The sequence below is a fragment of the Pieris rapae genome, chromosome 19 (genome assembly GCF_905147795.1).
Source record: "Pieris rapae chromosome 19, ilPieRapa1.1, whole genome shotgun sequence".
Classification (NCBI taxonomy): Eukaryota; Metazoa; Arthropoda; class Insecta; order Lepidoptera; family Pieridae; genus Pieris; species Pieris rapae.
The window spans coordinates 7709126-7733090 of NC_059527.1; the positions used below are offsets into that span (position 1 = coordinate 7709126).

A 23965-nucleotide genomic window follows, 5' to 3' on the forward strand; every position below is an offset into this window, starting at 1 on the left:
TTTTAAACATACACATTCATAAATTCATGTACCTAATTTGAACTTTACAGTACAAAATTATGTAATTAATATGTCCAAACTTATGTGAGTGACTAATATTATGGTTAGTTAGATTTTACACAACAACCAGACTAGGAGTTAGAGCAATCTAAGAGTTGGTCATTTTACCTGAAACGGTAAACTAAAAATTCAATGTTCGTACGAGAGGCCCATCCATTATCTGTCATTCACCTAACCTCGTACGTGTCAGTAAAACCCTTAAGCGAATTTTGATGAAATGTCATTGTAACAAATGTGTTTTGAATCGGTTTATGTGAACTTTGACCGAATACGTCATAGCACAGGACGCTGTAAGTAGTCCGATTTTCTTATAACACTCTATTAAAAATCTAAATATATACTTAGAGACTCTCTCCGTCAGCTAAAAGATTAAATTTTATAGTTTTATACATATAAACTAGTCGTACTTTACTGTACTAGTAGTACTTTAGCGAATAAGTATTCTGCGAGACAATCACAGCACAAAATTTATATTTATTATTAAAATATTCTTAATAGATAAAAGTGTTTATTACATGGTATTATAAGTTTTGCAAAGGGTATCTGAATAATATTTCTATCATTTGATACTCCATGGTGTGTATAATTATTTGTCATGTCACATACACAGCTGAGTAATTATTATTATACTATTAATATAATTATTATATTTGTATACTTACCTATTATATTTACATAATTATAGTATGTAAAAATAATAAAATATTTAAATCATTCGTTTTAAAAGCAGTATTACAAACGTGCACAAGTTCACATTGTATGTGAACCGTTATAAATTTAAATGTGCTGTGACGGTCGATTTTACGTAGTTTATGTATGAAGCAATCACGCCGTAAGTCTGTTTGTATTGTTGTGTATTCTGTTAGCGACAAGCAAGCCGTCTATGATTAATTGAAACGTATTGTATCAACGTTAACTACGAATAATTAAACATTTTGTTAATAAATGACTTCCGTTAGTTAATCACTTTATACATTGATGACTATTAATGACTAGTTCATGATTGAACTTTTGAGGAGCATATGTTCAGTATCTGTATGGAGTATACCAATTATTTCTGAAGTTATACTTCTTTTGGCGCGTTAAGGAAAAATTATGAGAGTAAATTGTGCTCGCACACCATCACAAAAACCGGACACTCTGAAGTTAGCTACAGTCAACATTTTAGTTTATTGTTATTTTCGTAGAATAAGACGATAGATAATATTTTTAAAAATATTTTTATCTTGTTACGCAAAATAAGTATAAGTTTTAACGCGTGTACATAAGTACATACACGTTTTTTTTTACGTTTTAAATACTTGGATCTTATCACTTCTTCTTCAAGTGCTACTTTATAACTAAAGGTTGGTTTTTAACAGTTTAAGTTTCGGGGTTAGAAACCCGGAAATTCCGGCGCCAGTCTACAAAGCCCTTTGGCGGATGTAAGGCTAGTCAACAACCACAACTTCTCCCTTCTGCCAATCCGTAACGTGGCCTAAATTTTCGCCATCATTATAATCTCCAACAAGTCGCATTGATGACGCAAACTATGTCCTAGATACGCGACTTTTCGTTTTATAACAGTCTGCTGCAACTTTTGTGTCGTCACATATCGGTGAATCTATAATTTGTCACGCTTTGGATACAGCTGATACCTCATCTCAAAAGCTTCGATGCATCTTTTTGTCTCTTCTTTAATAGTTGGATATTTAACAGTACGTAATAACGTTTAATAACGTGAAACGAGTGGTTTAAAACAAACACAGTAGGAGAAAGATTTTAGACTCCGATTTATGTTGACCGTACAAAGGTATGTAAGTGAATAGTTTAGTAAAAACGTTAAGTTTAGTTAAAAAGTAATAAATGATTTTAAAACTAGTGACTTTCACCAGTATTCTACTCGGAACAGAACTTATCCATGCATTGGACAAACCAGATTCCAGAAGATAAACCACTCCTTATATAGGGAAATTCAATTCCTTTTACAACAAATTCCCAAGCGAAATTAGAGAATTATCACTAATTACATTCAAAGCTCTCGTTAAACGTAAATTAATCAATAAACCTTTTTTATAAATTATTTGAATATTTGAATGATCTAAATCCTTGGGATTGATTTGCTCCAGTTCAAACAATTTGTATGATTCAAAACTTACCGATACAAAAGAGTGGCGTAAAGTTTCTTGCCAGTTCTTCTTGACGTCCTTGACTTGAGAACTGGTAGTAAATGTAAATTAGGAATGTATTTAACTTATTTTCTGAAATCCATAAGTGTACTAGATTACCTATATTAATGAAATTATATTGACTTCGACTGTGACTATGTATTTTAATGTAAATCATATCGGCGTAGAACATGGAGTTGATGGATTCAATTCCTCGTCAATTAACTAAGTAAAAGGCCTCAATTGAAAATGAAATATACGCAGAGTTGTCCGTACCGTTATTCATGGTTATAGGACTTTTATTTACAGGAATAAAACTCGCCTTTTAATTATTTTGAATAAAAAATGGTCCCTTCGAGTTCTTTTTGTCGACAATTTATCAAGACCCTTTGTTGTGTAATAATTATACAGTTAATTTAATCTTAGGCTGAGTCCGAAAGAAAAATGATAGCTTATAAATTTCCAAATTAGGACATAACTGGGTCTATTGCCGATTCTTTAGGAAATGAAGGGAGGAAGAGAAGTGATGTTAAGTGACTATGGATGGGGTGGCAAAAACATATTCAGTCCTTTTGCGAAAGCGAGCTTGAAGACTGATTGATGACTGGATAATTGATTGACGGCTTCTGCCAATTCAATTTTGGTTAGTGCACAACGACGTATGAGGTTCCTTTAGCTGACAACGTGGCGAGGGTATGAAGTATTAAGAATTTTGGTTGGCACCAATGAAGCTGTTTGATTAATTTTTAACTCTATAAAAAGTAAAGAAAATTGTTTATCTATCTAAGTAGATGGTACAATCGTTTTCAGCATCGTTCAGCAAGTGGTAGCTAACTACAGTAATAAACGCGTTAAAGAAAGTAGAACCGACACCAATATGTACCTAACGATAATAATGTTTCTTATTTATTGATTGGTATTGTCTAAAAGAATTAAATGTAAGACTATATAATTTATTAGGCTAATTATATAAATTATTGCTTCCTTTGGTTAAGAAAAGGACCGATATGGCCGCAGAACTTTTTTCGGCATCTAGTATAACAGAAAATTTCATATAATTTGGACGTGCGGGAGTCATACTTAGTACTCAAGGATCTATGTCTGGTGTAGAGTCATATTAAAAAAACAATCCCCAGACATCTGTTCTCACAGATTGGTGTTGTGGCTAAACAAAGATCGATTGTATATTGTCTTTTGACAGTAAAATAAGGGACACATTTCGAAACATGAATTAGCGCAAACTTATCAAGCTCCAATTCGATGTTCAAATCCAATGAATTTTGGACGTATGGAATTCAACTAAGAGAGACAGTTTTAAAAGATTTTGCGTTTTCGGCGTCATTTTACCTACTCAGGATTTAAAAATTCTAAAAAGTGATAAATCAAAACAAAAAGCTCTCTGGCATACAATTTTCGTAACCCGTTGGGATAAAGAAAACTTATATTCTTTATAATCTTAACTTTGTAAGACCAGTTTCATTTGACGGCTCTTGTTAACTGGTCGGGTAGAATATGAAATATTCATAACGAATGTTTCAGAGAGCTCCCGATCGGTTTTATTAGCATTTAGGGTATCGCTTGTAATGCGGGCGTTCTTCATATAACTAATTCTTTAGATTTTGTTGAGAAATATTGGGTTAAAATGTCCGAGTAATGTGCAATCAATTCTAGCAACAAATCATTTGCGAGTTCCATGAGAATGTAAGTGCGCGCTCCTATTTCACCATACCTCGTGCTGATAGAGATAAATCTTTGTTTTTTAATTTATTTTATTACTAATTCCAAAAGATGTCATGTGAAACATGGTGTGATGATTGCAGCTCCTTACAAATGCGTAAAACAAAAACTTGGCTATTACAAAAAAAAAGTCAAAGGGTGCCGGAGAGTTTATTGCCGGTTCTTCTCATCTGTTCTACGCCTTTGATTTGTGAAATGGCAGCAAATGTAAAATTAGAAACATTTCATATATATTTCTTTGTTAGCGTTTATTAGTGTATAATTGAATTTAATTCATTCTGTGGATGATTTCGTTCTTTATTTGAAAATCTATTCTTAAGAAACTAGATACACTTGAACATTACCAATTTAAAATAAAATTCGTCTCGTTGCAGTGAATTAAGTTTAATAAAGATGGAAGACATTTAACATCTTTATCCGACAAAGAGAAGTGAAAAAGGCGTGTGACAGCAGCATAATTTTCCTGATGTTAAGTGATTCGCCCTCACTCACATTGCCAGAAAGACGAAGAGACGAAATACGTGTAGTAAGTAGAAGAAGTATGTCTCCAGCTTCTCCTTCATTCTAGCATATGTATTTCATAAGAATTATTTAGTTTTTTCTGAATAAGGTAATGTCATGCTGCCGTGACGATAATTAAACTGAGATGAGCTTTATTAATGAATCCATACAAAGATTGGTTATTTAACATGTCTTAATGTATTAGTTGATTTGCATTGGTTTTAAAAAAGTAAGTTAGTTTTTTAATGGTCCATATTTTTCCATTTCTCCATTTTCTTTCTATGATTTTTTTTCAATGCATTGTTCAGATCTAATTGAGTTAATTTATTTTACCAAGAAGTTTTAAAAATCAAAAGTCTTATTAATAAAGACAAAAATCAAAATAAACTTCTCATGCAAACTTAACTATCAAAAATTCAATATTTTATCGGAAGAGTTCACGAAACACAATTTTACTTACCTGAAATCATTACACCTATTCAAAGGTGACAATGCGGAATCAAACGTTTATATAATTCAGTGAAACGAAACAGCAAGGGACATATTGTTGATCCAAAGAAAGAGATTTAACGAACCAACATCCTTTTTGATACACGTTTTCCTTCCGTATTTTATTTTAAGCTGGTTTGTATTCGACAAATTACATGACTAACTTGACTTATTGTTCTATATCCTCTAGAAATGGGTGTCACGTTCGACATCGTGTTCTATTTGAACACAGAAACATCCCGTCACACTAACCCACAAACCAGCCATCCAGCAGGATCGTAGATGTTTTATCTTTTCTTGGAGAGTCAAGCTAAGAGTTTGGAGCTATTGTTTGTCTCCTTCGAAGAGATAAGACAGTATATTGTTTTAGTACATATAGATCAGCATTATCATATAGATCGCAGCTGTGTAGAATTAGACTTTTCTTCATGTATGTAATATATAATTGTAGTATAGGTAAGTTAAACAAGGGAAAATTCGCAAGTATCATTGATAGTATATGTCAAGCAGTAATTCAGGCAAAGATCCATATAATATTGTAGTGACTCTCGTTTATAATGTGGTTGAAGCTGATGTTTAATACTAAAGTTCAGTTCAATAGTTATCGACAAGATGGACGTAATAGGCCGTGGGGCAGATCAGCAACTCACTCGTGTGATCAAGTCACGAATCTCACGGGTCGCCTAACCTGCACTAAGAGAAACTATAAACTAAACAAAGTGGAGAGCAAGTCTGTAACAGTGACACAATTTTCAGCAATGAAGAATACGAGTGAAAAAAGGGTTTTCAATTAATTAACACATAATTTATACTGAACTGATTATTAATCAAATTCAGAAAAGTTAAGCAAAACATACTGTGAACTTTACCATTAAAATGAAATTTGTTGTTTGTTCTTTACCCAATAAATAATTTAAACATTCTAATGATGCAACTTTAAAAGTTCTTACATTACGTTCTATTATTTACATTAAAAAGTGAAACAGAAGTGAGTATTACTTATTCATGAAAAAGCAAAAGTTTTTCTAAATTGGATATTAGTGGTTATTAATTTTTATTTAATGATCTTTATACTTTAGCATAAACATTTTAAGTGAAGTACTGTATTTAAATTGTTAAATGTAGTTAAAACTGAGATTTGTCTATAATTATTGCCACTATATATAAATCATTATAATCAACTTGATCGTATTGGTAATAATGCAGTCTTAACCTGAGTTGCGATCCATGCGTTCAAACTCCTGCTTTAATAAATTATCTTTCTTTCTATTTATTGAACATATTAATGTTTAAATATAATAATTTGATAATTTGAACAGCAAAGGAAAACTTTATTACTTTATACTTTTTAACCAGGATTTAATAAAACATATTTCCCTACAGTTTTAATTATTTAATTTATTTATTTTATCTTACAGCCAACAAAATAAAATAAAAGCCAATAAAAAGTAAACAAAGCTCTTAAAAATGATACTAGGTACATTAAATAATTACTAAATTACAAAACGTATTAATTAGTTTACGTATTAACTTTGTAGGAGTCCTCGATTGCATTGCTAAATGCATTCAAGCATAGACAATGTGTAACACGTGTAAAAAAGTAAATAATTACTATTGACACAATCCCAAAACAAAGTAAAAAAAATGAAAGAACTCCTCCCCTATATTGTTAACGTAATACTTGAATAGCCCCTTATACATCAAACAAACGACAATTTTGTTATAATTAATATTCTTTATTCTTTGAAATTAAGTAAAAGCCCACAATATTATTTATGTTTTCAGAATTTTGTTTGATTTCGATGTTTGCGAGTTTCTATGAAATGTGTGATACTCGTGTGAATAAAATACAATAATTTCAATTTATTGAAAAAACACGCGAACAATAAAGTTATTTTTACCCTAACTGAATAGCGGAAATTGAATAGCCTTTATTAGAAGTAACATTTGTTGCGGAAAATTGATAAAAGAGCCGATGACAACACAAAACGCTCACTCAATTTACGATATGGCACAAAATATTTGCTCGCAGAATTCATATTAGAGAAAGCATCTAATGTTTACCTATAATCTTATTTCCATGCGCAAACAATGTTATCGATATATTTCCCTCTGTATGCCATTATTTTTAGTCTTCATGACAGCTAGTGAGAAATGCCCTTAAAATTGGTCGTACGATTTTAAGCCCTACGCAAACACCACAAGGTCTATATGGATTTCCAAGTTCTTATGTCAAGGTCCCAGGTGTTGCCCTGAGCAAAAATTGAAGTGTAATATTCCGAGTTCCAAATTCAAATTCGGTATTCGTTCATTTTTAAACCTACAGTGGCCGTGACTTATGCGTTACTGTGCTGTTCGCTTAATTATTGCTGTTCTCTTTCGCTTTGTGGAGACAAAAATGAAAATGTTTCGGAAAGATTTACTATTTGCATGGTGTAAGGAAATGTATTTTATTTTAAAGGAAGGCAGGCATTGCAGCTTCCTTAGCGCCTTTGTTACGAATAACTTTTACCTTACGAATTAATATATACTAAGTGACAAGGTTAATTTATTATTAACTTAATTAAATATTTTATAATAAGACTGGTTACCGTTATTTTATTAGAAATAAACACTGCAATAAAATTAAAAAAAAATATATCTCTCTCTGGGTTAGTAACTCAGGGCTCAGTATCGTGGGCAGCGTGTAACAGAGTTGACAGTGGTTCTAGCAACTTTGTATAGTCATGAAGACGATGAGTCTCTGATTCTTATTATTTTTTTATAGAACAGGGGGCGGGTAGGAGGCTCACCGGATGTTAAGTGATACCGCCGCCCATGGTCACTCTCAATGCCGGAGGGCTCGCAAGTGCGTTGCCGGCCTTTTTCTCTAGGAAGCTAAATAGACTCAATGTTTGAATTAAAACTTTAAATTATTTTCACTCAAAATACTTAATCACGCTATATGAAATTTTCAATGTAACCTAACCTATTCATTGAAAAGACAAAAAAAATCTTAAATGCCTCGTTACCGGAGATCTTAGAAGCCCTTTCATCATATGAACCCATGAAGAGTTTGAACTCAATCTATAGTAATAACATAATAGTAATAAGATTATAAAATAACCCTAATTTGTTATCAATAACTAAATATCCTATCACCCCAACACCAAGATTTTAACTACTAAAAACTCTCCTAACTTTTTTAAACTTATACTATTTACAAGCAAATTACGTTATATTCGCAAAACGATTTAAAATTGGATATAAATGCTCGCGTCGATAAATCTAAGTGAACCGTTGAGAACATACAAAGTAGTTTTCGACTGCTCTTATATCGGTTGAAACTAGAAGAAATTTCAAATGTATTCGAATACATTTTGCATACTTCAGGTTTTGATTTTAGTTAATGTATTATTATTTTATTTTACATAATATATATAAGCCTTAATATTAAATGTTTTATCAAAACACATCGAAGGTACATTCTTATGTCATACATTTTCTTGATTGTATTCAGTTTTTATTCAATGTTTAATTTAACTCCTTACACCATGGACCTAATGAGAACACTGAAAAGGACCAAACTATTTGAACTAGTGAATTAGTGTGTTTTTCGCCGACTCACCTGATGTTAAGTGATACTCTACTCTCAATGCCAGAGGGCGTGCGTTGTCGGCCTTTTAAAAATCGGTACGCTCTTTTCTTGAAGGACCCTAAGTCGAATTGGTTCGGAAATACTTCAGTGGGCAGTTGGTTCCACAAAGTTGTGGTGGTCACGCACTGAAGGCTGATCACCTACTTGCCTATTAGATTTAAAAATGATCATGAAATAGATTCAGAAATCTGAGGCCAAGACCTAAAGAGGTTGTAGCGCCACAGATTTTTTTTAATTTATTTTATTTTTAGGGCTTAACATATCTATACTTTGATTCTAAAAATGCTTACACACGCCGTGTTAGAAGACAAGAAGAAAGTATCCTTTGATAGAGACATTTATATTTCCTTATAAGTAATTTTGGTTACCCTTAAAAGTTACGCTAGATCGTTATGTTCCATGTTGTTTTAGTATAGACATACATATAAAAAAAGTTTATATATGTAATAAATTTTAAACGCAGACTGCAATTTTCTCGTACTAGACAATCTTATGTTAGTAATTCTTTTTTTGGTAAAGGGGATAATTTTCTTTAATAAAATCCCAGAGGCTCTTTATCCCTTTTTTTAATAAGTATAAGAAATGTATTAAAGAAAAGCTGTGCTAAAAGGCTAACTATAAAGTTAACGATTATCTAGTTGATTGGCCTGGGACTAGTGCTAGGCAGGCTAGTATTAATGAATTTGCGATATTTGTTTTAATATAAGTGTTGTTTGATGATTTGCTATTTTTAAAACAGTATTGTGAGATTTTTACGCTGGCTTTTTCTCTCGGCTTACGCCCTCCATCTTTTTTGCCGATGATGCCCGTTCAAATTTAATAACGTGGAATAAGTGATACCTGTATCTTATATTCCCAAATATTGTTTTTTTGTAATTGGTGACATGCGAAGACATTGCAAAATATCTTTAGGGATGGTTGGTTGCGTTAAATAAAACTCCCTAATTAAAGATCCCTATCCCTATCCCTAAAGAGAAGAGGTGAAGCTGGAAGTGGAATATATTTTATTTTCTGAAGCTAGCAAGCTAGGTCTGGATATCTATAGTTGCTCCCCTCACAATTTAAAATCGATTTTTGTTAAGTTTTTTGTAATTGCTTCTTTTTTTGTAATGCTTGTTTTGTTTAAACATTGTTTCGATTGATATTTGTATGTGCTCTAAATGAATGTCATGTTTGCCTCTAATTGCTTGTCACATTGTATTTTTTGTTTGTTTTTACCAATGTATCAGTGTGCCGAGCGTTGGGAAACTTTATCAAAAAAAAAACTATGTACATTAAAATAGAAAACTTAGACTAAACGTGTTCTTTTTAGAACACTTCGATAGTAGCCTTGCGCTAACTCTGACAAAACTGTTCTTTTCAGAACACACTCGTATCTTAACGAAAACGTATATAACTGTTCTTTTCAGAACATATTATTCCTGTATCAACTATATAACGATTACTAATTTAATCACCTATATATTGTTTTGTGGGTTATAAAAAAAACATCGTTAATACTTGTGCAATTTATTTAAACGTATACATAATAAAAAAACACACTTCTACGCATCACAAAGCCGAGAGATTTAATTAAAGCTTATGTTTAATGAGTGTATTACTAATTTAGTTAGCACCAGCTACACTTACAATCAATTGCATATTGACATCGATTATGTGACCAAATAAATATAAGAGTATTATTATTTAATAACACAACAACAATATCAATAGTCATTAGACAATGTTTAGCTTGTCTTTATTCTCACAATACAAAAAAACTTAACTAAAAAAGTACTGCCAAAATCGAGGTCGTTACAAAAAAAAATCATTATAAACATAGCTTTTTCAGCAAAAATTTTGTTTGATTATGGCAATTCCCAGTTGATTTCGTCATTGTATTCTTCGTTATCCTTTAATGGCTCCAAGAACGGCGCCCGGGCGAGAAATCCTGGAACAAAGGGAATTATTCAATGTATTTAAATAATTTAATAAGCTTAATAATGCCTTCGCTATTAATGAAGCGAACAAGGTGAACGATATTCGATTTTTAAATTTGTGATGTCAGAAATTAAACAAAAGATTTCGCGTTAGGAACAGGTATGTACTAGGTACGGCTCACTTACATAGAAGCTACATGGAATTAGTGGTGTCTATATTATGATCAATTTAAACTATAAATAAATCGTACAGAGTGCTGGTTTTTGGTAAGGCTACTCGTGTGAATAAGCCGGATTGGAATAAATCCCACGCTTGTATTGATAACTTACATCGCTTTTAAACTATTTTTGTGTATAAAAATTAAATACTTGAACAGTAAAGTAATATATATATAATAAGTATGAAAATTTTAATTTTTAATAGCATATATATCTGTGGTTGAGACCAGACAATGATAAGTACATTTTTAAATTTTTTTACCGTTTGCCCCCGGTTCTATATAAAAAAATTTTTGCTCAGTATGACTTATTAATGTATGACGGTATGGCTTCAACGTGCGACTTTCATACCTGAGGTCGTAGGTTCGATCCCCGGCTGTGCACCAGACACTCTTTAGATGTGAGCATTTAACATTTGCTCGAACGGTGAAGGAAAACATCGAGAGGAAACCGACATGTCTTAGACCCAAAAAGTCGACGACGTGTGTCAGGCACTGGAGGCACTTACCTACAGATTTAAAAATCTGAGGCCAAGACCTAAAGTGGTTGTAGCGCCACTGATTTATTTTTTGTATCCAAGAGATTTTTGAGTTAAGTGACTCGATTATATGTACTAAAGAGCTTGTTAAAATTAATTGATATTTTAAAAATCACATCCCTAGGATTTGTGACACGATTTAGAGAGACTGAGTTTCAGTACTACATTTTAATAATAACATTAATTCAAAGTCCCAATTAATCTTCTTTACTCAGTTTAATGGTAATTTTTGTGAATTCAGAACTTTTTTAAAATGGCTTTTTAAATTTAATCGGTTAAAATAATAAAGCAAAAATAAAAAATATCTATCCAAATAAAGATGAATATATTTTTCTGTTAGGCTTTTAATGAAATAGTACCCTTTGATAGCGTTTTCACTAAATAAAAGTTCACAGTTTAAAATATTTAATACTGCATATTATTTTTTTAGTTTAATAATTTGGAAAGGGATTTTTAGATTATATTTACAGGCTAAAAGTTTTTTGTATATATAGCGTGTTAATCGATTTCTTTCTAACAATAATTGCTTCAAGTATTTGGCACTAAAGCCTGATTACTTTTAAAAATAATTAATGAGAGAAAATGTTAATGAAAAATGAAAGAAATCTGTTTGCCCAAGTTCCTTTGAAACGCTAACATTATCCATGAGTAACGGGCTATATTAATCTCCAAAATATTTTAAAAATAATTTCCATCCCTTCGGAGCCGGGACGGCTACTTCTTTATAAATAAATATTAAAAGAAAACACATTCCGTTTTGTTCCAGATAAAACGTATTCAAACAGATTCCGATTCCAACTTGATGGCGTGCAACTTTTTCCGTGCAAAGCCTGCATCGAATGTTCTACAAGATTTATTACGCAACTTTCCCAACATCGATTTTCGATTCGATCCCTTCATTTAGTATTATCATCAAGTAAGAGCTCCTCAATCGGATTGAATGATATTGATGTTCGTATAAATGGCAGGCGCCGAATTCCTTTAGATAAAATGTTCGGATTAGAAGAGTACGTAAAAACTTTTGTACGACGAAATGGTCCAGTTTGTTTTGTGATTCTATGTTTTTTGACCTTGTCAATTGTCATGACGTAAAGATGATTTATCATTTCGGAAGAATGTGTTATCCGTATTTGTATGGCAATCAAGGTTTATAATAACAAAAAGGTTATACACTGATTGATATGATTATTTGAGTGAATCTTTATTATTACTATGTAATAATATAATTTAATGTGATCATGTTGTGATTAAACTAGACTATAAAGATATTATTAATAATGAAATGTAATATGTAACTTTATTTGTCCTTTATTTTAAATCATGATATATTTACCATACTATACGCTCTTGGCGTCAGAGTATTGAATTCATTTGTCATGGTATGCCATCTATTACATTATATGAATGATGTTTAAGTGCTTATAGACAAAGACTGACTGTTTCGAATATTCTAGGTGTAATTTGTAGTGCTAGCGTAAACCAAGGCACTATTATACTCAGTTATATATCGATGGCTAGAGGCTCAATTGGCGCAAAACAATTTCAGACTAATTAACAACTTCCCTGTCCTATGAGTCATATACGGACAGGAACGTTTTGGAATAAGTTCATGAGTCACCGGTGACACATTTCTCTATACAATTTAAGGCACAATTTTTGTAACGACGTGGGATATTTTTTGAATAACACACCTGGATGTATGGCAATAAACCTACAGTTTTAAATAAAAATGTTTCATGCGGTTAGAGTGATTCTCTGAGCTCATGGTGCCTTATGTATGCCATGGCCACTTAAGTATTTCCGAAAAAAATCGACTTAAGGCCCATCAAGAAATTTTTTTTTTTTTTTTTGAATGGAATCTCGCTGTTGGCCTTAAGGGCCTTTACAGCTCAGCACGGGCTGTTTGGCGAGCTTAGCTCAGCCGGAAAGGGGGGGTTTCCCGCGACTCGCGCAAGGGCGTCTCCTGTGAGACTCGAACCTCGGCTTGGGCCGTCGCGGGGGGGTCAATCGCCTGAAGGGCAGGACGGAAGCTCACTGGAGTGAGCGAAGTGCGAAGTAAAGGTCCTCGCCTTCCCCGGTGAAGGCGGTTTTTTACCCTAATCAGTCTATTGCTACTGCTATTATTATTGGCCGCGCGGGCGGCTTTTAATTTATCGTTAGCTACTGTGATTGGATCATCCGGATCCGTTAGTACGTGTCGGGGCCTCCTACGAGCCTTTTTAGTCGGGAAGGGGTAGTAATTGATGCTTTTACGCACCAGTGGGTTGGGATGGTGTTTAGCCTTGTCGAAGTGGCGTTTGGACGCCAACTTCATCCATTGGGCTATGGTAGGGAGCTCCAGGTCATAGTGGAGATCGACGTTTCTCACGTAGAAGGGTGCGCCGGTCGCGATTCTCATGAAACGCGACTGTAGCACCTGTAACCGGTGGATGTACGAGGGGGCACAGTGCGCGAAGACTACGCTAGCGTAAGTCATGCACGGTCGGACGCAGGCCTTGTACAAGGTTACCTTGTGTCTAAGGGACATGTGACTCCTTTTATTTAGGAGGTAATGGAGGCGAGAGAGGACAAAAGCGGCCTTCTTGCGAACGGCGGCTACATGCTTACGAAAATACATGCCGCTGTCGAGCGTGACTCCTAGATATTTGACGGACTTTTGCCATGGAATGGCTTGTCCGTAAAGGGTGACCTCTTTTTTGAGGAGAAATTTTTCCCGAGTATTAGCGTTAGCACCGGGGTTGCCCCTGGCAAAGAGAACTGCAACGCTTTTCTCGGGATTTAATTGGAAGCCCCATTTCCGGAACCATTCGCCTAGCGACGTGGTTGCGGTCTGGAGTCTATCCACGATGACACCTCTGTCTTTATGAGTGGTATAGAGAGCGGTGTCGTCGGCATAGAGGGCTAGCTCCACATTCGGAGCCCTAGGGATGTCGCCGGTATACAGCATGAAGAGAAGGGGCGAAAGGACCGAGCCTTGCGGTACTCCGGCCCTGATTGGACGAGGAGACGATAACGTTCCTTCCACGCGGTAGCGAATTGAACGGTCGGACAAGAAGTCGTGTACGATACGCACGAGTCTCAGTGGCACTTGAAGGTGGTAGAGCTTGTAAATCAAGCCGTTGTGCCACACCTTGTCGAACGCCTTCGCTATGTCGAAGAAGAGCGCACCCGTGGCTCTCGGTTTCAGTGAGCTGTTCATCCCTGAAAGGATGTGCTCCGTGATCCGATGGACTTGATGGACGCACGAGTGGGCCGGCCTAAAGCCAAACTGCTCATCGGGAATGAGCCCCTTCTCTAGGACATAGTCTAGGAGGCGCTTTTTCACTACCTTCTCGTACAGCTTGCTCAGCGTGTTGAGAAGGCTGATAGGGCGGTAACTGGTGGGATTGTTACGAGGCTTGCCCGGCTTGTGAATACCTATGACAATGGCCTCTTTCCACTGCGCCGGGAAGGTGCAGTTTTCGAGTAAGCAATTGAATATGGCCACTAGCAAGCATATCAGATGGGGCGGGAGGCACCGGAGGACCTTATTCGAGATGGCGTCGAGACCTGGAGATTTACGAGGCAGTGAACTCTTGATTAGAGTTTTGACCTCGGCGATCGACGTAGGCGGGAGCGGCTCGGGAGAGAGGGGCAGTGCGACTATGCGTTCGACTTCGCGGTTCACGTGTTCGACGTGCGCCGGGTCGCTATGGTCGAGATACGGCGTGCACTGCTCCACTAGGTTGACGGCTAACCACTCGGCTTTTTCGTCGTCATCGAATGCGTCAGGCAGATTTGGACGCTTGAGAGGGGGCATAGAAGCCACCGTGTCGGTTTTAAGGGAACGCGCGAGAGACCAATAGGCCGTATGCGAAGGTGACAATTCACTGGTGAGACGGTCCCAGCGTTCGTTCCTTATTTCACGCATGCGCTCTTTGACTCGGCGCTGCGAGGCGCGGAGTGCTCTGCGGTTATCGTCGGTCGGCGCTCTGGCGAAGGCGCGAGTCGCCGCGTTCTTCTCGGTCAACAGACGCCTCGCGTCCTGGGGAAGCTCCCAGCGTTGAACTCATCTGGGACCTTCCGGGACGATTCGGCGACCTTGGTCTGAATGTAATTTGTGACCGAGGAGATCGCGTCTAACGCGTGAGCGGACGAGACTAAATCGTCGGGGATGTTAGAGAGGTCAGAAGTTTCGACGGGCTTGAGGGCCTCGTCTAGCTTCTGCCAGTCGACAATGGACTTGTACCTCTTCTCTTGGGTATTAGGTGGGCCGAATTCAAATTGAACCGGGAAATGGTCTGAGTCTAATTCGTGTAGCACTTCTACGCTACGCGGCTGTAGTGCTACGTTTCGTAGAACCGCTACGTCTAAGACGTCCGTTGAGAGAAGGCCGTTACAAGTTATGCCGCGACGAGTCGGTTGAATGGGGGCTATGACATTGAAATTGAGCACGTCAATAAGCCTACTGAGGGCTCGCCCGTTAGGGTTTTCTTTTGAGCTATTCCAGTCCCCGTGCTTGCTATTGAGATCCCCGACCAATAAGACCGAGGGGCCCAGCGCAAACAAAGTCCTGAGATCGCTCTCTAGGATGTCCTTAGATGGAGGGAGATACACCGACGCGATAATAATCGGCTGATGACCGGTCATAGCCACGCGTAACACAGAGCACTCTATGTTTGTTAGCGACGGCGGGTCTAGCGGCGAGCAGTGAAGCGCACGTCTATAGTAGATGAGCGTTCCGCCTTTCGCCGTAGGTCGGTCGTTTCTAACCGCGACGTAATTCGCGAATCTAGGTGCGCGGACGCTGGGTTTAAGAAACGTTTCCTGTACGAGGAAAATATCTATTTGGTGGCGAACGAGGAAATCTCGGACCAAATCTGCCTGCGGCTTGAAACCGTTTGCGTTAAATGTCACTACGGACAGCGATCGAGCCTTGACCCTAGACGTGGTCGTAGCTATTTCGGTGTGTTAGATTGTACAAATTGCCGCACGGATTGTAGTAGCAGGGCATGCTGAGAAACGACGTCAACCTTAGCGTTCACATCTTTAGCTGACGTATAGGCTTCGTGGAATGCAACCAGGGCATCCAAGTCTAACGCGCCTACAACGCTAAGCGCAAGATTAAATGCGCTGTGAACTTTCGCGGACTCCGCAGATGCCTCCGCGGGAGGGCGGAGGGCTTGAGGAGGAGGGCTCGCCTTAGGGGTGGTCCTCTCCGTTATGGCGGGTGTTGGCGCTGGCGCCTGGGAAGGCGCCGCAGGTGCCGCTTTGGTTGGTAGAGGCGGGAAGGCCTCTGACGTGAGCTGGGGAGGGCCCTCCGTTGCCGGGGGCTTGACCCAGGGACTATGTTCGGGCTGCGGGGCCGGCACGTAAGTGAGCTTTGCTCCCGTGCCACGGCGGGCCGCGTCACGCCCCGCCGCGCGCCTAGACGCCGGCTTATGTGCCTTGGGGGCTCGAGGACAACCGCGATAATTCGCTGGGTGCCCCTGTTGCCCGCAAAGCACGCACGCCGGCGGCTCGGCGCACGGAAGTGTGCGCTTGCAGTCCGCGGTGCCATGGTCGCCTAAGCACTTAACGCAACGCGCCCTGGCGAAACAGTTACGGGCTGCGTGCCCGTAGAGTTGACAGCGATGACACTGTCGTGTAAATGAATGTTTGAGGGGAGTTTCGACCCTCAGTCCGGAGAGCTTGCAACACTCTCTGAGACCGAATATCTTTTTCCCGCTCGGAGTGAGATCTAGCACATCAAGAAAAGACCTTACGTACGAGCTATATTGCCTTCTGGCAATGTAAGTGTTCACGGGCAGCAATTTAACTTAATATAATATAAGTCTCCTAACCATTTACCTTTTGTTTCATAAAAAATACCGTTTTATTCAAATTTTTATTCATTGCGGCTATAAAAATTATGATTGACGTTATTTAAAATAAAGCTAAATTAAGATTTCAGAAGGTTGTAAATGTTTGTATAAAGTTCCTCTTAAGAGTATAGATAGAGATATGAATAAAGAACGACATGACAAATTTTTAAATGAAATGAACAGCCGACAAACACGATCCATAGAAAAACGACTTATCAACAACCAATTTTACCTTAAGAACATACCGGTACTAAGTGTAATATTTAAAAATAAAAAAATGTTGTAAAATTTTATCGTTATTTTAATAGAAGATTAATAAGTTCAATGAACTGAAAATCCCTATTAAAACTATCAAATCCGCGAACAAAAGCAATTGCTTCATTGAGCTCAAGTTGCCCGGAATTAAAGCTTAAAGGGAAATAATTACAAATTCAATTCTGGAATAAGTAAGACAGATAGTTACTTTGTGTTTCAATTATAAATCCGAATACTAATTAAAACATATTATACGGTAATTTGTTTATCATTACGAAATTAAAAAAAAAACTAGCCATAAAACTAATTTATAATAAAATTTTATTTTAATGTATTTAGTCATATTTTAAAATATGTGTTGTTTGATGATTTGCTTTTTTAAAAGAGTACCGAGAGTTTTTTACGCCGGCTTTTTCTCTCGGCCTACACCCTCTGTCTTCTTTGCCGATGAGTAGGGATGCCTAAAGGTTCAAATTTAATAACTTGGAATAAGTGATAACTGTATCTTAGTTCCATAATAAACGCATTTTTTTATTTATAATAATTGTTATTATGTAATTGTATTAAGTAATTAATTAAAGAATTTTACAAGACTCAATGAAAATTCGTTTAAAAATGTTGAGCGAAAAAGCGCAAAAATACCGCACTTGTTCAACAATAGAGAAATATATTGTTAAATAAAACGCCATGATATTTCACCGAAATAAAGTGAGAAAATTCTTCCATTTGCGGTGTTATTCTCATGAATGTCTGAAAATATATTTAATATTTTTAACTAATTTTAATAAATTAAAAGTTCGGCCAAAACTGCTCTTAAAATACTTAGCAATTATAACCAAATGAGAATAATTAACAATACATTAATTTAATGTTTACATGTTAATCGTTGGTAATTTGATACTTAAAAAATCGACAAACCGCAATATAAGAAAAAGTTTTGTACTATAATAATACAAATAATTTTGTAATAGTAATAGTATATGCACCGTACTCATATTTCACATTATATTTGTGTAATATAAAAATAAACAAGTAATAAATAAATAATAAATCTTCATTTCCTGACCAAGACAAATTTGACCATATAATTTTTCCTGAATATTTCCGAATAATCATATCTGGGTGTAATTCCCGCAACTTCACACAAGTGAGCGGCTAAAAGCGGTTTAAATAATAAAAGAGGGTGAAGATAGATGGTCTACTCAGAGGCTTTTGTTTCGGCTCCCCCAGTGCGTATCAGCCCTAACGAAGTAAATTGATCCTCAAAGGTCAATAACAAAATGGTGTCAGATAAGGCATTCGTTGATTTACATTTGAATAGCTACTAGGCCGAGTTGTATTCAAAACTTGAATGTGTTTAAAATGTGTGTTTACATCCGGTTTTTTTAAGATATCTGTCGAAATTGACTAGATTTTTTTACACACAGCAGCAAAAAACGGCACCGTTTTTTTAATCTACCGATTTTTGTTACTAAAAGAAAGAACTATTATCGAGGATATTGAAACTGAAATAAAAGATTCATTAATATTTAATTTTGTCAATATTTTTTTTTTATAAATTTTTACCCTACCCAACTGCCATAGTGTCCAGGGACTTTATATATCTCACTTTTTATTTTGACAATATTACATAGGTGAGTCTCATATGTGTACTGTCTACTCGTCTTTTGCACCATGAATAAATAGTTAACGTATATAACTGAATAACAACCGATAGCAATTTCAAAGTTAATTGAAATAAAACAAATATGTATCAACACATTCCATTTGGAACAATTCAAATAAAATTTCACAGCTACAGTTTTGATTGTCTTTGAGCCGACGCAAGTAACTGGCTCAAGTTACATGTAAATTTTGCAAGCATTTATATATTTCCCACTGAAGCCGACAAGTTTCGCGCTTTTATCTCGTTTCAGTTCGATTAGAATGAAATATCGGTCCGAGTTTCAGTATCAGAAACCGAATAAGCGATTTTTTTGAGCGAGTGATTTGTCGATACAAAACTAGTTACCTATTGGGTGATTTATGCTACAAGACGGCTTTTAACGTGAGTTCAATATATTTTTCTTTGTTTTTACTAACGGTATTTTTGTATATGACACGATAAAATAGGGAGATGTGATGGCCTTTGAGCGTTATTGTCTCATGTGTAATAATAATAATGTACTTTACTTCCATGCGCGCGAATGACACTCGCTTGTACAGTGAAGAAAAACAGTAGGCAGAGAAGACACTACTTTCCTTTTATATAAATATTAATATAAATATTTATATAAATGTCTTAAAAAAAAAGCACATGTCATTAGGGGACTGTCGCGGCAAAGCTATTGCATGGCATTTTTAATCAACTTATGCAATTATATTTATTTTTAATATATGCAGTATCTTTTTATATTAATTCAATCTACCACTCTACCAGACTCAATCTAACACGCCTATATAATCTGTCTCACTCTAACGCATGGCCTGCCGCTTACGTCACTGATCTCGACGGAGAGATGTGAATACGCAGTGTGTGTTCTGTCCCACTCAAACGCACCTATGCTACGCCAGACCGATTTGAGACGTAGTATGCGTTCTGTCCCGCTCTAACACGTATTGGCCGCATTCATTGCGTATTGTTAGGTTTTATTTTCGTTACGGAATTTCTTGATTCGGTCGCCTCGCTGAAAGCCCGCGACAAAAAATATGAAATAGCTTAGCAGAATACGATATCGAAGGCCAAAACTAAGAGTTGAAGCGCCAGTGATTTATTTTTCTCTTTACATAAAATCCTATTAGTTGATGGTGTACGCACACGGCGTAAGTTAATCTAAATTCAACTAAAGAATCGCAAAAATGGTTACTCTATAGGTAATATGAGAATACGTATATGTCATGGCTCGGTGACCAAACGAATAGCACCGCTACGAAAACCTGGAAAGACATAAAAGACATCGAGGAGAGATTGAAAAAAAAGAAGCAAAAATACAAGAGGGAGGAAGAATGAGGAGAAGGCTTTCACTCCACTATACTAATGCAAACTTGAATTTTAAACTTATACAACTTGAATTTGAAGATTATTTAAAAGTAATATTCCTTCTTGCTTTCATCTTAACCACAGCCTAATACTCCGAACACCTAGTACTAAGTAAATCAATTGTTATAGTACTATAGCGACTAAATAAAGTAACCCAAATCCCAGGTCACTAATCGGACAGTTAAAAAGGATAATGATAAAATTTATTAGGTAACATAATTAATTTTATGACGCAAAGGGTTAGTAAAATATTTCCACACGAACAAAGCATTGGTAACGAACTAGTTTACAATATAGCTGCAGGCACGTTGTAACATGAAACTGATTTTGATTTATCGCATATATTAGTATAAGCGGATAATAGGATATTAGCTGGTTTTTGTCATGAAATTATAAGCTAAAGCTGTTTGAAATTTAATAAACTTGTAACGTAAAGCTAACTGCACAAAATAATAATCCTGTGTATGTAATTTGTATAGCAATCCCATTTGTTTTATAAATTATCTATTGTACTAAACCAAATACAAATATATGTAATGTGTATAGTATAAATCAAAGTATATATCTACCACTGAGTATGGACAGTCATTATATAGTAGTAATATTATATATTGGATAGGCTAATTAACTAGAACCACAATAAAATTGCCTTCTCAAATCACAATACAACGTTGAACACGCAGCTGTAATGAAGTCGGCCGCAGAACAACCGACGGCCAGCGAAGGCTGACCGAGCGGGAAACTTTGGTTAAAATTATATGGAGTCGAGTCACGATTATGGACTTCATTAATGTTACTCAAAAGTTCCATTTAAAATAAATATTTTCTCTTTTAGAGGTCACCTCTGTTAATTTTATTTTAGGTGTTTAATATAAAAATACATTTAATATAATATATATACATTTGGCTTTTTATGTTTTTAACACAAAAAATCTTATATAAGTTACATACTGCAAGAATACATTTTTAAACCTAATTTTATTGAATAACAGCATAGACAAGATTTTGCGGAAAGAGACGAATGAGTGCTTTTAGGGTAACTTGTAGGCCTTTTGGCAATATGGGCGGCGGTATCGTTTTAAAAACTTTAAGCGTGGATTTGTATTTATTAAGTTTCAGGTTAAGTGAATAAAAAGTAAAACTTTTTTAACTATGCAACCACAACACGTAAAAGGCGAACACGGCAATGGAGGATATGTGTATAATAAGTAAAATGAAGGAAGTAACATAGTGGTATAGTATAGCGACGCACAGATCAAGATAGCAATATTAGATGGAGGCCTTTATCGAAAGACAAGCTGATCACTGGTATTAATAGTACAGCGATAAAGGATTATTTACAAGGTTCTGAATTTTTTTTTATAGAACAGGGGGCAAACGGGCAGGAGGCTCATCAGATGTTAAGTGATACCGCCGCCCATGGACACTCTCAATGCCAGAGGGCCCGCGAGTGCGTTGCCGGCCTTTAAAGAATTGGTACGCTCTTTTCTTGAAGGGCCCTAAGTCGAATTGGTTGGAATTCTTTTGTATTGTCATATCATTATTATTTTTATCCTTTTCTCCATTAACTTACCGGTGATAGTTCCAGCGATAAAAGAGACTGCAAGAGTCACTATCAAAGACAGAAATTGGTTGAGAGCTTGGTCGCCTGCACTCCTTGCGATGCCGTCCTGAAATTTTAAGTAACGTGTGAGTTAAGTTAGGCGGTTGTTCGAAGGATGTTTAAGCTCCTTACAAACGTTGTGTAAAAGAATAAACTTGGCGAATAAAAACAGTGGCGGAAGGTTTATTGCCAGTTCTTCTCTTTCGTTCTACGCCCATGATTTGAGAACTTTTTTACATTAATAAATGAGTACCTGGATGACCTGGTTATTTGTTTTAATTTTATAAATCGTGTTTTTTGGAAATTATATTTTAAATAAGTACGAAATGATGAAATATGAATAATATTATTCGATCTTACAGACAGAATAAAAAAAATATGAACTGGTTATTTAAAGAAAAAAATCATGACTGCCCCCCTATGACCTATTTGTTATTTTTCTTCCAAAAACAAGGAAATTTATGTTTATGTTCATAAAACACGAATAAAATGACATTATCTAGAAATGATTCCTAGCTAGATCGATTTACCGCCCCCGAACCCCCCGTATACATTAAATTTCATGAAAATCGTTGGAGCCGATTCCGAAATTCCAATTATACATATACAAGAATTGCTCGTTTGAAGATTAGTGTCAAGTGTCTTTAATCGTTTAAAACATGAGCCTATAACCAATATAATATAGTTGGAGTATTGTGGCTGCGACTGGACTAATAAAAAATAAATTTGTCTTACTATTTATAATATAAAAATGAATTGTTGTAATTGAATGCAAATGGTGTTAGTAATCGCAAAACTCAACAACGCCTGCAATTTAACCAATTCTTTTTTTTAACGTTCTTTGCTGTCCAAGGATGGTTATGGCGAGAACGCCCCTAATAATTTCCTGAAACCCTTTTCTTTTTCCCATACAAACGTTTTCTTAATAAAATTTAGAGTCAATTTGAACTTCATTGCTATTCAATAAAGTTCATATTAAATTACAAGCACTTACTATCCTCAAAGCAATGTAGGTGTGATCCTAACGTCAAAGAGACTCGTCTGTCTCTATGTAATGTCATTGAGGCAAAAAAAAATTAATATTTGTTATCTTTAATTTCCCACTGTCCCTTTATTCTCCAATCAGGTTTGAACCCTAAGTTGGCCTCTTAGTTTGAAGCTATCTGGCAGACATCCCAGTTGGGGTTTTAAGTGGGTCATTGAAGGGTGGCCAAAGTTTGTGGAAGCGAAGATTCTTTGGTCACCCGAGCTGAACCTCACACACCGCCCTATCACCAGGGTGACGATTATGTTAGGAGAATGCGCCGATTATATAATAAGTAGGAACAAAAAACGGCCACATCACAAATCTTTTTGACTGAACGAAATCTGTCGGGTTCGCTAGCAAAGAATATATTAAGTATTGGACAGTATCGGTAACAAGGAATGTATATTATAATGAGTGTATGAAAAACTAAAGGGCTCATTTATCACTAACAAAACTGACTTTTTACTATTTATTGGATATAATTGTAAGATAGTGCTTAATATTTGGTTTGCACTTCTAATTATTAACATAGCTAAAACATGTAATTAGATTTTGGTTTTATTTATTTATTAACACTTCAATACATTACAATATAAAAAAAATTAAACATAATTAAATGAAAAGGCGGGCAACTGGCGACAACTTTCGAGCGATTTCTTCTTGGTAACCACTAGGTTTTGTTTTCATTCAATATGTTTTTTTACTTACACTACCTGTTTAGTAGCTAACTCACCAACGTATGAAATATTTATCCGGAACAAAAACCTAAGGACTAGATAAAACTAAATATTTAGATTTTTTATATTTTCCTCTATTACAACCTTTTCTGTAAAAATAAATTTAAAAACTCGACTTGTTCCAGCTTTCTTCGAACTTTACGCTTAGCAACACATTCTGTGATTCATTTTTATTTATATAGATACGAATTTATTTACGCTTACTATTACTTTTATTTTTTGTTTTTTTTTATA

General features: G+C 35.8%; 1 protein-coding gene across 2 annotated transcripts in view; it reads right to left on the reverse strand.

The window, feature by feature from the left end:
- Positions 1 to 10064: 10064 nt before the first annotated feature.
- LOC111003967 (ammonium transporter Rh type B-B) overlaps positions 10065 to 23965 on the reverse strand; it is a 44905-nt gene continuing 31004 nt past the window's right edge. For both annotated transcript variants that reach the window (XM_022274771.2, XM_022274779.2), the window contains exons 9-10: positions 21938 to 22034; positions 10065 to 10501 (exon numbers count right to left, since the gene is read on the reverse strand). In XM_022274771.2, coding sequence (XP_022130463.1) covers positions 10419 to 10501; positions 21938 to 22034 — 180 coding nt within the window. In that variant the 3' untranslated portion in view covers positions 10065 to 10418. The remainder of the gene's footprint in view (positions 10502 to 21937; positions 22035 to 23965) is intronic.